The sequence below is a fragment of the Arachis hypogaea genome, chromosome 5 (genome assembly GCF_003086295.3).
Source record: "Arachis hypogaea cultivar Tifrunner chromosome 5, arahy.Tifrunner.gnm2.J5K5, whole genome shotgun sequence".
NCBI lineage: Eukaryota > Viridiplantae > Streptophyta > Magnoliopsida > Fabales > Fabaceae > Arachis > Arachis hypogaea.
Genome location: NC_092040.1, coordinates 62,334,372 through 62,351,441, shown reverse-complemented (window position 1 = coordinate 62,351,441; position 17,070 = coordinate 62,334,372). Strand labels below are relative to the sequence as shown.

The 17,070-nt window shown below is 35.7% G+C and overlaps 2 protein-coding genes across 3 annotated transcripts; both read right to left on the bottom strand.

The window, feature by feature from the left end:
- Positions 1–278: 278 nt before the first annotated feature.
- Positions 279–3,404, bottom strand: LOC112799709 (uncharacterized). 2 transcript variants are annotated; one of them, XM_072236523.1, is made up of 7 exons: positions 2,677–3,404; positions 2,299–2,546; positions 2,008–2,214; positions 1,819–1,911; positions 1,620–1,727; positions 604–993; positions 279–505 (listed from the first exon to the last, which is right to left on the bottom strand). In XM_072236523.1, the coding sequence occupies exons 1-6, from the start codon at positions 3,401–3,403 to the stop codon at positions 604–606; spliced, it is 1,773 nt and encodes a 590-aa protein (XP_072092624.1). In that variant the 5' UTR covers position 3,404; the 3' UTR covers positions 279–505. The 2 variants fall into 2 exon arrangements, with proteins under 2 accessions (XP_072092624.1, XP_072092625.1); XM_072236524.1 differs by having other exon boundaries at positions 1,834–1,911.
- Positions 3,405–4,065: 661 nt separating this feature from the next.
- LOC114927771 (uncharacterized) lies at positions 4,066–6,399 on the bottom strand. The gene is made up of 2 exons (XM_029298717.1): positions 4,928–6,399; positions 4,066–4,834 (listed from the first exon to the last, which is right to left on the bottom strand). The coding sequence occupies exons 1-2, from the start codon at positions 6,397–6,399 to the stop codon at positions 4,066–4,068; spliced, it is 2,241 nt and encodes a 746-aa protein (XP_029154550.1).
- Between the last annotated feature and the right edge of the window lie 10,671 nt (positions 6,400–17,070).

The window sequence follows — 17,070 nt, the reverse complement described above, 5'->3', positions numbered from 1 at the left end:
CTTGTTCAGGTTTTTTTAAGTTGCATTTTCATATACCTAAAGCAACACTTGTCCAAATTTTTTTAGGTTGCCTTTTTTATAGACCTACTGCAACACTTATGTAGGTTTATTTATAGTTGTCTTTTGTTAATACCTAAAGCAACATCTTATTGAATTTTTCTTAGATTCTCTTTTTTAATATCTAAAATAATATTTTTTTATCTTTGTTATATTTATATGACATTTGAAGAATATATAACACCCGCATTTGAATAAGATAATAATATATATTGAATATATATATAGAAAGGTCTTCCAAGTACCAATTAACATATATACTTGCTAATAAGTTACCAAGTCAAATAAATAATAAACCTAAGTAAGCAAAATACATGTTTTTCTGCTAATGAACTTAAACAAAAAAGAAACTAAGTTGTCCACTAAAAACCAAGAAGACTTTGTGCTTCACCATTGTGGCAAGAATTGTCTTTATGTCTTCAAAAAACTTCCTCCAACAATAAGAAAGCTGTAGTCAAATTTAAATGAACAAAAAAATCATAGTCAAAACATCAGCTATACAATAATATGTATACTCAAGTGGTACAACAATTAGCATACATATACCTATTCATGATTTGGTATATGAGTCGATGGAGGAGAATGCCGAGGAACTAAATTTGGATCTTGTGCACTATTTGCAGACGATTGCTTAGATCGCAAGAGAGAAAGTGCTTCATCAACATTCATACCAGGAGAAGTTTGTTGCAACATAAGTTTGACAATATCTTCCAATCCTTGCAGTCGTTGCTTATGGTCGTCTAATTCAGTTTTTAAAGCTGTTACCTTCTCTTCACTTTGTTTTTTGATTTCATCTATTTCTTTATTTTTCTTAAGAGAAGTTTTTGTAACAGTTCTTCCATAACATCGAACTCTTCCTGGATTCTCTTTACCAAAAACTTTTTGAAATGCATTAGTAGGAGTTTCTCCAGCTTCTTGGAGATCATCAAGTTTATCCTATACACATAAATATATGATATGTCTATTTTTAGTGATAAAAATTCAATGAAAGAATCCAAAAACCTATTGATAACTAATAGGGACAGCAATCCAAAATAGCCATAAAAGAGCCATAAAACAACAGTCCATGATAGCCATATAACATGGTTGTACATTGTCATAGAATAGCAATTAAATCAACCATAAAACAGCCATGAAATAACCATAAAATAGCAGTCCATGATAGCCATAAAACATGGATAAAATAGCCATAGAATAGCAACTAAATCAGCCAGAGACAGACATAAAATAGCCATAGAACAGCAACTAAATCAGCCATGAAACAGCCCATGAAACAGCCATGAAACAGACACAAAATAGATACCACAAAATAAACATAGAAAGCAGCAAGTCAGCAACCATGACAACCACAAAATAGTCATAAAGTAGATACTAAAACAACAACCATGATAGCCATAAAACAGCAACTAAATCAGCCATGAAACCGCCCATGAAACAACCATGAAACAGCCGCAAAATAGATATGATAACAATAATCACGATAGCCATAAAACAGCAAAAAAATAGCATCCATGACAGTCATAAAACAACTACTAAAACAAGAAAATTATAGAGGAACTTACAATAATAGCTTGTGTTTCTACATCAAGTGTTTTCCCTTTTAGTCCATTCCGAGTTGCAACAAACATTTCAGCTTGATTTGGTTCCTCTTTGTTCTCTTTTTTCTCACGCTACAGATCAAGATAACAATTACAAAGTTATAACATACTAAAATTAGGGAGAAGTAACAAGTAGAGAATTTTAACTCAAATGTGACCTTACCAAATCAACACGCACTCTTGCAAAATTGATTGGGCCCATTTTATGCCTCCATTGTTGTTTCTTGCGATTTTCAGAATTTATAACACACATGGCCTGTGTTTAAAATAAACAATGATGAAAAAAATATAAAAATTGAAAGAATTATACTTGATCATATCAAATAATAATAATTGAAATCCTCTAGCTCACTTTGACAGTTGGAATACTCCAATATGCAATTAGCTTCCGAAATTGTATTTCTGGAATTTCCAAAGGACAATTCACCAACATATCCTCAATATTTCCAGAATATGGTTCAAAATGCTTCTTTTTTATTCTTGTTTTGTAACGCTTCCATGCTCCTTGAACACCAGTCATCACCCATAACTTTAAAGATTTTGGAAGAATGAACTTTGACTACAAACACATCAATTTCATCATATCATATGCATAAAATTATTATTAACAGATGGCATAAACATAAAAATAAATGGAGCTTACATTAATATACTTCCAAATGCGCTTTTTGATTTGCTTAGGCACAGCTTTCCAATTAGTGTACATCAAGGTAATTAAGTCACTATTCCTTCCCATTGTTCCAATAAAATTAGTTAAATCCTTCACTCTCTGAGCTGTTGGCCCCACGGCTGCTCCCTGATCAAAAGTCACTTCCTCCCTTTCTTCCCAAGTTCTTGCATAAATCTTTAGGCATCTTGTTTTTCCACGAGTCTTTTTAACCTTTGAAGTATCTAAATTAAAAATTGAGAAATAGTACAAATTAAAACCAAAGACAGCCGTGAAAGGTATGGAAAGGGCAGCCCCATGCTCATAGATAAAAAGAAAGTGTAAAACAAATAGCAACAAACTAAATTACATCACCTTCTACATGAGCCTCTTCCATAACTTGATCTCCTTCTACATCAAAATTGTCACTTTCATGTTCACCAATATAATCTTCCTCAGAGGGGATATGAACATTTTCTCCATTATTCGGGGATGGCCTAGATCTAGCATCCTCAGTAGTTGGAACTTCATTTTGTTCCTCTTCTCTTTCCACATGAATTCCTTGATCACCCAAAAAAGCATCAAGAGTCATTGCTGGACGCTTTAAGTTATTTTTTAAGTTTATCAAGTTAGCTGGTTCTTTTTCAGTAGCTCCAGCATCCTCACCAATTGACTCAAAGTCATCTTCCTCTTCCCTTTCCACTTCTACTCCTTCTGTATGCAAAAAGACATCAAGAGCCATTGCTGGACACTTTGCCTTACTATTCATCTTCTTAGGAATTGGTTGTTCTTCTAGTTGAACATTACTCCTCACTTGGTTTTGGGAAGACCTCAAAGACCGGTTCATAACATTGTCTACAAGTGTTTTATTTCTCCATTCCATTGAATTCTCCCTACTATATTTGTCTCCAATTTCTGAAATTTTTCTCCTAGGCTGTTGTGCTATTTTGGCTTGATTACTTCCTTTATCACCTTTGGTTATAAAATTCCGAACTAGTTTCGCAGCAGAAGATACTTCCTTCATTTCAAATTCCTTAACTTTTGCATGAGCTTGATACTTTTTTACCAGTCTTTTCCTCTTTGAAGTTGCTCCGTTTTCCATTAGGTTGCTGTATAAAAATATTAAAACAGCCATGTAAATACAATTGCATATGCATCTAATAAGGGGAAGAGGTAAACCGTAACAAACAATTACCAAATTCTATATCATAATATTCAGCAAATCATGTTCAAAACTGCTAACATAAAGCATTAAATCTGACTTATATACCATAAAAGAGGGAAACAAGTCACTCAAAAATTCTTCAGAATCATATTCTTCACTCAAAAGGCAGAAAAATGCTGAAAAATTCAAAATGCAGAAAAATTCAAAATGCAGAAAAATATGTCCCACACATACTCATAATCAAGATGCAGAAAAATTCAGAAAATTCTAATAAGCAACAATCAGAACATAAAAGAGGGAAAACAAGTTGAAAAATGCTAACATAAAGCGATAAATCTGACTTATATACCATAAAAAAAGGAAATAAGTCACTCAAAAAGTCTTCAGAATCATATTCTTCACTCAAAAGGCAGAAAAATGCAAAAAAATTCAAAATGCAGAAAAATATGTCCCACACAAACTCATAATCAAGATGCAGAAAAATTCAGAAAATTCTAAGAAGCAACAATCAGAACATAAAAGAGGAAAAACAAGTTGAATACTGCTAACATAAAGCGATAAATTTGACTTATATACCATAAAAGAGGGAAACAAGTCACTCAAAAGTCTTCAGAATCATATTCTTCATCCGATCCTGTGTTATACTCTTGGGAAAAATAGACTTCTTTTGCGACATCGACTAGAACTTCATTCAAATCATTCCTTACCAAGTCTACTTCACCATCATCATTAGGTATAGAAGGAACCGTCGAATTATCAAATGGCTCATTTTCATAAGTATCTTCAGCATCAATGGCAACTTCATCACTTATGCTAAATAGGTCCCTTGGAATAGTCTTCATTACATAATGTTTATTTTTATCAAATGCATCTTGCACATAGAAGCATTGGTGCACTTGACATGCCAATACAAAAGGCTCTTCATGATAGCACTTTTTGTTAAAATGCACATATGTCGAGCCATAAGCATCCTCCCTAGCCTCATACCAATCACATTTGAACAATGTAACCTTAAAATTTCCATAGTAGTCCAACTCAATGATATCATTCACTCTACCATAATAAGAAACATTTTCATGAATTGGATTTGCATCCTTTGTGCTTGCAAAGCTTGTCGTTAATGCTACTAAAGTAACTCCACTATTTTGTGTCTTGCGTCTTACCTCACGTTGCCTAGTGTGAAATCTATATCCGTTGATAAAATAACCAGAATATCTTTTTGCACATTGGCTTGGTCCTCTAGAGAGCTCTTTTATCCAATTTGGAACATCATGCCGCAAAGCACGTGTTTTAAACCATGTAGGAAAGTTTTTGCTATGGTTTTTAGCTCTCATCCATCGTGTTCCTTGTTGATAAGTCTCATGCTCACTAAAACTCAAAAGTATAATATTTGTAAGTATAAAACAGACCTATCAATTTCTAATTAAAATACCAAAATATAGTAGAATTAGTATGATTTACCTAACATAGTCGTCTATTTTGTGACAATTCAATAATATGTAGCTATGAACTTGCTCTCGAGACTTGTCGTCAAGGAGAAAAGGTTCACCTTTCTTTGCACCCAAAGGAACACCTCTTTTTGGAAATAGATTCGAAAATGCATCTGTAGTTTCCATCATAGAATTATTAGGTTCATCATTATTTCTGGGTTGTCTATTCAATTTTGTTTGGACACCAGAATGTAAGTAACGCGAGCAAAATGTCAAACATTCTTCAACCAAATATGCCTCTGCAATAGATCCTTCAGGACGACTTTTGTTTCGAACATAGGACTTCAAAGTACACATGTATCTTTCGGGAGGATACATCCACCGAAATTGAACTGGACCTCCCAATCTCACTTCATTAGCCAAATGAATAGGCAAATGAATCATTATGTCGAAGAAAGAAGGAGGAAAGATCCTCTCTAATTGGCATAATGTTGTGACAATATCCTCTTGTAATTGATCTATCTCTTGTAATGTGATAGACCTTTGACACAATTGACGAAAAAATGAGCTAAGTCGAATCAAAGGAACTGCAACTTGATCTGGAAGTATTCCTTTGATAGGAATTTGTAACAAATAGTGAAGCATGAAATGAGCATCATGAGTCTTGTAACCAGATATTCTTCTCTCCAAAAGGTTCACACACCGAGAAATATTTGAAGCAGAGCCATCTGGCAACTTTGCTGTCTTCAAGACGTCACAAAAAATTGACTTTTCAGCATTGGTCATTGAGTAGCATGCCTTTGCTAGCTTCACCTTTTTCCTACCATTTGTTTTCTTGGGGTGAAGGTTCTTTCGAATGCCCATTTTTTGCAAGTCATATCGAGCATTTGTGTGATCTTTTGTCTTGCTAGAAATATCCAAGAGAGTTCCAAGAATACTATCAACTATGTTCTTTTCTATGTGCATCACATCTAAATTGTGTCGTGATGTGTTATACTGCCAATAAGGTAAATCAAAGAATATTGACCTCTTCTTCCATGGACCATCTTTCTTTGGTTTTAGCTTCCCAAATGAATTATCCACATACTCCAACTGACTTAAAGCTTCAGTACCCGACAATAATGGTGGAGCTTGCCTATATTCTACTTTTCCATTGAAAGATCTCTTATTAGCTCTCCATGGATGATCCTCAGGCAGAAAGGCACGATGACCCATATAGCATGTCTTGCGACTATATTTAAGATAGTTAGAACAAGTCTCATGGTTACAACAAGGGCAAGCTAGCTTCCCTTTTGTACTCCAACCAGATAGCATTGCGTAAGCTAGAAAATCACTAACTGTCCACATAAGAGCTGCATACATTTGGAAGGTTTCATTTTTTGATGCATCATATGTTTCCACCCCAACCTCCCACAACTCCTTCAACTCCTCGATCAAAGGTTGCAAGTAAATGTCTATATCATTTCCTGGTGACTTTGGTCCAAGGATTAGCAACGACAACATAAAGTATTCCTATTTCATAGACATCCATGGCGGCAAATTATAAGCCATTAAAACAACAGGCCATGTGCTATGAGATATGCTCATAGTTCGATATGGATTGAATCCGTCACTTGACAAGCCAAGTCTCACATTACAGGGATCGAGAGCAAAATTTGTATGACGATTGTCAAAGTCCTTCCATGACTGTCCATCAGCGGGATGCCTTAACTTCTCATCTTTTCTGCGTTCTTCGTCATGCCATCTCATGCTTTTAGCTGTTGCTGAGCACATGAATAGTCTTTGAAGCCTGGGAATTAGGGGAAAGTGTCGCAACGTCTTCACAGGAATATTGTGATATTTTTTTGAAGGCAAAACATCAGCTTCAACTACAGGATGCACAATCCAACGCGAAGCGCCACATTCATGACAAGATGTGTCCTTCTCGTACTCTTTCCAATATAGCATGCAATCGTTCGGGCATGCGTCAATCTTTTTATAGTCAAGACCTAAATCTCTCACCATAGTCTTGGCTTTGTTGAAAGAAGTAGGAATATTTAAGTTAGGAATAGCCTCTTTTAGCAACTCCAAGAGAGAAGTAAAAGAGGCATTACTCCACCCATGTTGACACTTTAACAAGTATAATCGGATAGTGAAAGACAACGTAGAAAACCCGTCGCAACCGGGATACAGTTCTTTGCTAGCCTTTTCAACCAAGTTATAGAATTTCTTTGCATCTTCATTCATACCTTCTTTTATCCCTTCCGCTTGTGCCACATCCCGAAATCTATCGTTCAACAAGGCGTCCATGTCGTCGTACGAGTTAGTCTCACTCTCACTATCAATCTCATTATCGCTATCGCTATCAACATCCATGCCGACTACGCTTTTCCCATGATGAATCCATCTCGTATAACCATTAATGAATCCAAAGGCAATCAAATGAATATAAATTGTTTGTCTTTTGTGCCACAAGAAATTACAACACTTTGCACAAGGGCATAAGATTTCCTCTCCTTGTGGGTATCCGATGGAGTAAGCAAAGTCTAAGAAGTCATTGACACCGTTACTAAACTCGGCTTTATCTCTCGGTAAACTCATCCAATCTTTCTCTAGGTCTTGGGAAAACCTAATTATTCATATATTATTACTACTATTTAACTAATAACCATATAAATAATAATGTTCATGCACAGTAAATATATAAATTCATAAAAAAGGCACATAAAAATATTATTATTAAAATTAGGAAACAATGAAAAAGACACATAAAGACATTCAACATGAAAAAAAAACTGCACAAAGGTCATAATATACATATGAAAACATACAAGTATAAGTAAGATAAAAAAAAAAAAACTTACGGAGTCATGGCTAAACAAATTGCAATCTTCAAGTCCTAGAATGTCCACTAATGTTCTTCAAACTCCTCTGAAGTAATCTTTCTGTATAACAGAAGAAAGTATCAAATTTACATTACTCCATGTGGAAAATAGAAAAATCAAACAAAAAATAATAATCGAACAAAAGTCCAAGTCACTGTCCTGCACCAAGTACACACAAACACAAACACAAGCACAAAAGCTTATGCAATTTAAATAATCAAATAAAACATGCTGCTTGCCTTCTAAGCACAGACACACAAAATATAATGTCGCATGATTGAGGATAAACACAAAAATAGATTAATGTCATTATCAAATATCATCCTCTAGTTCAAAAATAGATATTCCTTGTTCCTTTCTCTGCACAAAAAATGTTTCCTAGAATTTATGAATAAAACCCAAGAGGAATGTCATGAACTTAATTCTGTTTTTGAGCGGCTGAAAAAAAATACAGTGAAAACCCAAGCTTCCATAACTCTTTAGTTACAACTTTTACTACATAAAGTCTTGTAATTCATGGAACATAATACTAGACTTTAAGAGTAACTGAAAGATTTAAAAGGTTCAAGGTAGGGTTTGTCTTGAGATCCAAGTATTTTAATTTAATTTATATGGTTATTTTTTTAATTATCCCTTTATCTCTCTATATTGATTTATATATTTCTATTGATTGATATAAATTAAATGTATGATTTGCATGCCCAATTTGTGTTGTGCTAATTGAACTTTGATTAAATTATATATATAAAGAGTAACATTGAATTATATGGGTTAAGATTTTAATTTTTCTAACTGCTTGATGTAGGTTAGATGCTTGGTGATATCTAAGAATTTATGTAAAAAAGAGAATAGAAATTGCACATACTTGTATTCAAAACCATATATACAATCAAGAACATAAGTACGGGCACAGCAATATGATTCAGAAGAATAAATAAGGTCTGAATTGTGATATATTCTAAATCAGGATGATGATTGATGATATTAGCTGGCTACAATAACCCAAAAGTATGAAACTACAGCCATAGCATTCACCGCATCAATTTAGAGAATTCTGACAAAAAGGAAAGAAATTGTGAAATCATATAGAGGATGTACCTTAACAGTTTTTGCAGATCGTCGTATTTTTCCCCAGGAAACAGCTTCAGAAATCAGAATTAAGATGCACAAAAATTCAGAAAACCCTAAGCAGCAACAATCAGAGTCATGAAAATTTCAGAACAATTGAAATAAAACTCCTAAAATCAGAATTATAAAGAATCCCCAAAAATTAAGATTCAATGCATTCAGAATTCATAATCAAAATAAAATTCAGAACATTCCCAATCATCATTCACAATCAATGCATTCAGAAATTTCATTCCATAGTAAAATTTAGAATGTTTCTTACCAACCTGATGTTGAAAAAAATCTAAGTAAGAAGCAAAAGAGGACTCTATACTTGATATATGCTTCCAATTTTGTTTTATCTAGTTCACGAAGATAAGAAAAAGAGAAAAAGCAATAAGAAAAGTTCATACCAAGTACTCAATACTGGTGGTTCATTGCATGAAGGCACTGGACAATTCTCTAGTATCACGCCTGGTCTCATCAACCGCAAACTGCTTCTTTCCGTACCTTAACACAGCTTTTAGACTAGAAGCTGCAATAAAAATATAATAGTGGGAATTTGTTTAACCAGGGTCAAAAAGATGGAACTGAAAAAGCACCAGGAAGATGTTGATCCACATGAAAACTTCAGAAAAATTGAAAGCAAACCCCTAAATTCAGAATTATTGAGAAGCCCCAAAAAGACATGCACTCAGAAATTCAATTTACATACTAAAATTCAGAACAGTCCCAATTCTTCATTCACAATCAATGCATTCAGAATATTCATTCCATAGTATAATTAAGAAGCTTTCTTACCAACCTGAAGTTGAAAAAAATCTAAGTAAGAAGCAAAAGATGACTCTATACTTGATATATGCTTCCAATATTGTTTTATCTAAGTTCACGAAGATAAGAAAAAGAGAAAAAGCAATAGGAAAAGTTCATACCGAGTACTCAATACTGGTGGTTCATTGCATGAAGGCACTGGACAATTCTAACTATCACGCCTGGTCTCATCAACCGCAAATTGCTTCTTTCCGTACCTTAACACAGCTTTAAGAATAGAAGCTGCAATAAAAATATAATAGTGGAAATTTGTTTAACCAGGGTCAAAAAGATGGAATTGAAAAAGCACCAGGAAGATGTTGCCATCTATTCTGAGCATTCAGTGCATATGATTGGAGTTTAGATGAGATGAAGTCTCATTTCCTTCAGTAAGATAAGGGTTTAAAAGTAGCACAGATGGCATGAGGGATATTGCCACTTTCAATAGTAGTTCAGGAGTTAGAATCTCTCTCTCTCTCTCTCTATATATATATATATATATATATATATATATATTTCTGGTAATCTCATTTATTCTAACAAAACTGTCATTTTGTGAGAGCATAAAATGTCAATACCGAGTTTAATGAGTATTTATGTATGAATTTTGATTTGTAAATTCATGTGGCAGAGTTCATTTATTCTTTCATTATCATATGATGTAAGGTTAATTTTAGTTACTGTAGTGTTGGACTAAAGAATAGAATTTGTAAAATTTAGTTCATGCTGTTTGGTCTTACACTGAAATGCTTTTGTGCATTTGACCTGTAGAGAGTAGCTGTTTGCAACCCAGTTATGTTGCTTGACGAAGTTGACAAAACAGGTTCTGATGTTCGTGGAGATCCAGCTTCAGCGTTGCATTTTTAGAGATCAGATGGGTCAATATTAGGAAGCATGAAGACAATTTAGATGCCAAATGTTTGCAAAAAACCATAGAATATTATAATGAACAATGCAGATTTAGCATAATAGATGTAGTGGACTCCTACTGCAAGATGGTTTTCTGAGCATTCAGTGCATATGATTGGAGTTTAGATGACATGAAGTCTCATTTCCTTTAGTAACATAAGGGTTTAAAAGTAGCACAGATGGCATGAGGGATATTTTGAAAATTATTACAGATTTTTCTATGATACTTTTTATTTTGATTCCCTGCTAATTGCTAAATAACACCTCCAAACATAAGTTTTCAAAATAGTTAAAATATTTCTGGTGATAAATATGTAAAACCTATATATATTTTCACTTACAAAAGAAAAAAACACATTCATGGCATGTATTTTCAATTTTACCAACAAAAAGTCTTCTCCTTAGTATTTGAATTTGTGCTTTGCAATTCATATAGCAATTCACTCAGCACTGGGATTTGAAATTGCGTTGGAAACACAGGACCAAAGCAAAACTTTAAAACATGATAGCACTCAAGTGTGAAGAAAATAGAAACATGCTGATAAACATTTAGGTAAGAAATTCTACTTCGAAACAACATTGATTTAGATTTTTTCCCTGATTATATAAGGTGGGAGGAGGGGGAAAAAACACAAGTTGAAGCTCAACGGAATTCCTAACAATAATAAAGGATGAAGATAACATAGATGAATGAAGCAAACAGAGCATATATAAACATATATAAATTGATAAATGTTGTTTTTCAAGCACTTTCTCAGGAACCAAACAACATGAAGGTAAGAAAATGAACCTCATGAATGTGGATTTCTTAGGATCAGAGGCACAGCCAAGAAATAGCAAGATGTCCAGGGCCAAGAAGGAAAATGTTTACCTGATGGGTTCACATATAGCTTTGGCAACTGGAATTCCAAGAACTGGTGCAGCTCTTCAACTGGGGGTTTACTGCAAGAATCAATGTAAAATCAGCATCAACATGCAATCCATGATATCACAGCTTTATGTATTACTAAGATTAAGTACATTCAGAACATTCCCATAGCGAAAATTTAGATTCAATGCATTCAAAAATTCTATTTTCATAGTAAAATTCAGAACATTCCCAATCTTCATTCAAAATCAAAGTATTCAGAAAATCCAATTCGTAGTAAATCAGAAAATCCAATTCATAGTAAATCAGAAAATCAGAAGCTTCTTACCAAGCAATACGCAGAGGAGGCGGAAGGGGATTATCGCTGCATGTAGTGTTGTCTGAGCTTGCGAAGAGGAGGAGGCGAGACAGGGGAAGAGGAGGAAGAAGGAGAGGGGTTTCTCGAACGTGACTACGACGCGGAGCTGAGACAAGAGGAGGAGAGCAACTCGCCGACGCCTGTGGAGGAGAGCACCGCGCCGTCGCCGACAGAGACCTGCTCTCGTACGCGAACGAGACCTGCTGCCATTCGTGTCGTGCCGTCTGGGTCGAGACCTGCTGCCGTTCGTGTCGCGCCGTCTGGGTCGAGTCGACCTGCTGCCCTTCGTGTCGCGCCGTGAGTTAGGGCTTTTCCCTTTTCTTCGAATGGTGCAGTGGGTGGCTGTGAGGAACTAAGCACCGGAAATATGACTTCTCTATAGTAGCTTTTCTTTTTTTTACTAAGTTATTTGATTGGGAAATAATTATTTGGAGGGAATATGATTAAATGTTTCCCACTAAAATTTTTAGCTACTAATGATTTTAGGCAACTTTTTATAAAAGTTATTTATTCAATTTTTTTTTATAACCCTTATAAAATGTTGTATTTTTATTTAAAAATGTTGTCTTTAATGTTTTATATTGTAATATTTTTTAAGTGTTGCTTTAGATATCAAAGACAACTCTTTTTATGGGTGGCCAAAAATTTTGTTATCTTTGCCTTACTCAAAGGCAACTCGTTAAAAATGTTGTCTTTGCCTATCTAAAGCAACTTTTGTTAAATGTTGCTTCGAATAAGGGTTACCTTAGGCCAAAAATATTGTAGTGCATGAAACTTTGAGTGGTTTTGATTAGATCAGAGACCATGGTTGCTAAGTCAGAGGTGTACTGCTTAGAACTCTCTGTCTGTTGCTGAGAAGATGATGGAAAAGGCTTGCCATTGCTAAACCTGTTTCTTCCACCATTACTATTGTTGAAACCTTGTTGAGGTCTCTGTTGATCCTTCCATGAGAAATTTGGGTGATTTCTCCATGAAGGATTATAGGTGTTTCCATAGGGTTCTCCCATGTAATTCACCTCTTCCATTGAAGGGTTCTCAGGATCATAAGCTTCTTCTTCAGATGAAGCTTCCTTAGTACTACCTGATGCATTTTGCATTCCAGACAGACTTTGAGAAATCATATTGACCTGTTGAGTCAATATTTTGTTCTGAGCCAATATGGCATTCAGAGTGTCAATCTCAAGAACTCCTTTCTTCTGACTAGTCCCATTGTTCACAGGATTCCTTTCAGAAGTGTACATGAATTGGTTATTTGCAACCATTTCAATCAGCTCTTGAGTTTCTGTAGGCGTCTTCTTCAGATGAAGAGATCCTCCAGCAGAGCTATCCAAAGACATCTTGGATAGTTCAGACAGACCATCATAGAAAATACCTATGATGCTCCATTCAGAAAGCATATCAGAGGGATACTTTCTGATTAATTGTTTGTATCTTTCCCAAGCTTCATAGAGGGATTCTCCTTCCTTCTGTCTGAAGGTTTGGACTTCCACTCTAAGCTTACTCAATTTTTGAGGTGGAAAGAACTTTGCCAAGAAGGCATTGACTAGCTTTTCCCAAGAGTTCAGGCTTCCTTTAGGTTGTGAATCCAACCATGTCCTAGCTCTGTCTCTTACAGCAAAAGGGAATAGCATACGTCTGTAGACCTCAGGGTTAACCCCATTAGTCTTGACAGTGTCACAGATTTGCAAGAATTCAGCTAAGAACTGATGAGGATCTTCCAATGAAAGTCCATGAAACTTGCAATTCTGTTGCATTAGAGAAACTAATTGAGGCTTAAGCTCAAAGTTGTTTGCTCCAATGGCAGGGATAGAGATGCTTCTCCCATAGAAGTCGGGAGTAGGTGCAGTAAAGTCACCCAGCACCTTCCTTGCATTGTTGGCATTGTTGTTGTTTTCGGCTGCCATAGATTTTTCTTCTTTGAAGATTTCTGTTAGGTCCTCTACAGAGAATTGTGCCTTAGCTTCTCTTAGCTTTCACTTCAAGGTCCTTTCAGGTTCAGGATCAGCCTCAACAAGAATGCTTTTGTCTTTGCTCCTGCTCATATGAAATAGAAGAAAACAAGAAAATGTGGAATCCTCTATGTCACAGTATAGAGATTCCTTGAGGTGTCAGAGGAAAAGAAAATTAGAAGGCAGAAGTAGAAAATTCGAACTTATCAAAGAAGATGGAGTTCGAATCTTGCATCAAGGAATAGTGTTAGTCCATAAATAGAAGGATGTGAGAAGAAGGGAAGTAATTTTCGAAAATTGAGTAGAAGATTTTGAAAACATTTTGAAAAACACTAATTGATTTTCGAAAATAAAAGTGGGAAAGGAATCAAGTGATTTTTGAAAAAGAATTTGAAATTAGAAATCAAAAAGATTTGATTGAAAGCTATTTTGAAAAAGATGTGGTTAAGAAGATATGATTAGTTTTAAAAAGATGTGATTGAGAAGATATGAATTGAAAAACATTTTAAAAATATTTGATTTTAAAAATTAATGACTTGGCTATCAAGAAAGGATATGATTCAAACATTAAACCTTTCTCAACAGAAAAGGCAACATACTTGAAATGTTGAATCAAATCATTAATTGATAGCAAGTGTCTTTAAAAATGGAAAGAAATTGATTCTGAAAACATATGATTGAAAAGAAATGATTTGAAAAAGATTTGATTTTGAAAAAGTTTGAAAACTTAAAAAAAGATCTGCATTAAAAACAAAATCTTCCCTCTTGTGCCATCCTGGCGTTAAACGCCCAGAATGGTGCACATTCTGGCGTTTAACGCCCAAAACTCTACCCTTTTGGGCGTTAAATGCCCAGCCAGGCACCCTGGCTGGCGTTTAAACGCCAGTCTGTCCTTCTTCACTGGGCGTTTTGAACGCTCAGCTTTTTCTGTATAATTCCTCTGCAGTATGTTCTGAATCTTCAATTCTCTGTATTATTGACTTGAAAAGACACAAATTGAAAATATTTTTGGATTTTTAATCATGAGGAATAATCAAAATGCAACTAAAGTCAAATAACAATGCATGCAAGACACCAAACTTAGCAGTTTGTATACTATTGACACTAATGAGAATGCATATGAGACACATAAACACTCAAGTCAAGAGAATTCAAAGATCAGAGCAATGAAATCATCAAGAACAACTTGAAGATTAAATGAAGACAAATGCATGAATGCAAAAGGAACAAAAACATGCAATTGACACCAAACTTAAAATGAGACACTAGACTCAAACAAGAAATTTTTGGATTTTATGATTTTGTAAATTTTTTTTGGTTTTTTTTGAAAATTAAGTGGAAAAGAAGATAAAGGTATCAAAATTCTTAATGAGAATTCCAGGAATCATGCAATGTTTAGTCTAAGACTCCGGTCCAGGAATTAGACATGGCTTCGCAGCCAGCCAAGCTTTCAAAGAAAGCTTCGGTCCAAAACACTAGACATGGCCAATGGCCAGCCAAGCCTTAGCAGATCACTGCTCCAATAGCAAGATTGATAGAAATCAACAAGCTCTTGTGATGATAAGTTGAAACCTCGGTCCAATGAAATTAGACATGGCTTCACAGCCAGCCAGACTTTAACATATCATCATGAAACACTAGAATTCATCTTCAAGAATTCTGAAAAAATACCTAATCTAAGCAACAAGATGAACCGGCAGTTGTCCATACTCGAACAATCCCCGGCAACGGCGCCAAAAACGTGTTGCTGTTGCCGGATCAGAAATTTGGCACTGATGTTACCGGACCAAAAGCTTGCCAAAATAATCGAACAATCCCCGGCAACGGCGCCAAAAACTTGGTGCACGAAATTGTGATCAATACTTTTCACAAATCAAATAATCCCCGGTGATGAACCCAAAAACTTGGTGTTCAATACCATGGCATAAACACAACTTCGCACAACTAACCAGCAAGTGTACTGGGTCATCCAAGTAATAAACCTTACGCGAGTAAGGGTCGATCCCACAGAGATTGTTGGTATGAAGCAAGCTATGGTCACCTTGTAAATCTTAGTCAGGCAAACTCAAATGGATATGGGTGATATACGAATAAAACATAAAGATAGAGATACTTATGTAATTCATTGGTGGGAATTTCAGATAAGCGTATGAAGATGCTTGGTCCCTTCCGTCTCTCTGCTTTCCTACTGTCTTCATCCAATCCTTCTTACTCCTTTCCATGGCAAGCTTATGCAAGGGTTTCACCGTTGTCAGTGGCTACCTCCCATCCTCTCAGTGGAAATGTTCAACGCACCCTGTCACGGCACGGCTATCCATCTGTCGGTTCTCAATTAGGCCGGAATAGAATCCAGTTATTCTTTTACGTCTGTCACTAACGCCCCGCCCTCAGGAGTTTGAAGCTCGTCACAGTCATTCAATCATTGAATCCTACTCAGAATACCACAGACAAGGTTAGACCATCCGGATTTTCTTGAATGCCACCATCAGTTCTAGCCTATACCACGAAGACTCTGATCTCACGGAATGGCTGGCTCGGTTGTCAGGCGAGCGCTCAGTTGTCAGGCGATCAACCATGCATCGTGTATCAGGAATCCAAGAGATATTCACCCAATCTAAGGTAGAATGGAGGTGGTTATCAGGCACACGTTCATAGGTGAGAATGATGATGAGTGTCACGGATCATCACATTCATCAAGTTGAAGAACAAGTGATATCTTAGAACAAGAACAAGCGGAATTGAATAGAAGAACAATAGTAATTGCATTAATACTCGAGGTACAGCAGAGCTCCACACCTTAATCTATGGTGTGTAGAAACTCCACCATTGAAAATACATAAGAACAAGGTCTAGGCATGGCCGTGAGGCCAGCCTCCCAATGATCTAAGAACTAGGTGTCCGAAGATGAAAATACAATAGTAAAAGGTCCTATATATAGAGAACTAGTATCCTAGGGTTTACAGAGATGAGTAAATGACATAAAAATCCACTTCCGGGCCTACTTGGTGTGTGCTTGGGCTGAGCATTGAAGCATTTTCGTGTAGAGACTCTTCTTGGAGTTAAATGCCAGCTTTCATGCCAGTTTGGGCGTTTAACTCCCACTTTGGTGCCAGTTCCGGCGTTTAACGCTGGAAATTCTGAGAGTGACTTTGAACGCCGGTTTGAGCCATCAAATCTTGGGCAAAGTATGGACTATCATATATTGCTGGAAATCCCAGGATGTCTACTTTCCAACGCCGTTGAGAGCGCGCCAATTGGGCTTCTGTAACTCCAGAAAATCCACTTCGAGTGCAGGGAGGTCAGAATCCA

What these genes read in the sequence shown, in the direction of transcription:
- LOC112799709 (XM_072236523.1), bottom strand. Translation starts at nt 3,403, where the DNA reads ATGGAAAACGGAGCAACTTCAAAGAGGAAAAGACTGGTAAAAAAGTAT. An exon ending in GGAGTATTCCAACTGTCAAA is followed by an intron (nt 1,912 to 2,007) that starts GTGAGCTAGAGG and finishes TTTTAAACACAG; the next exon opens with GCCATGTGTGTTATAAATTC. An exon ending in TAGAAACACAAGCTATTATT is followed by an intron (nt 994 to 1,619) that starts GTAAGTTCCTCT and finishes TTATGTGTATAG; the next exon opens with GATAAACTTGATGATCTCCA.
- LOC114927771 (XM_029298717.1), bottom strand. Translation starts at nt 6,399, where the DNA reads ATGTTGTCGTTGCTAATCCTTGGACCAAAGTCACCAGGAAATGATATA. An exon ending in AAAATAGACGACTATGTTAG is followed by an intron (nt 4,835 to 4,927) that starts GTAAATCATACT and finishes TTTGAGTTTTAG; the next exon opens with TGAGCATGAGACTTATCAAC.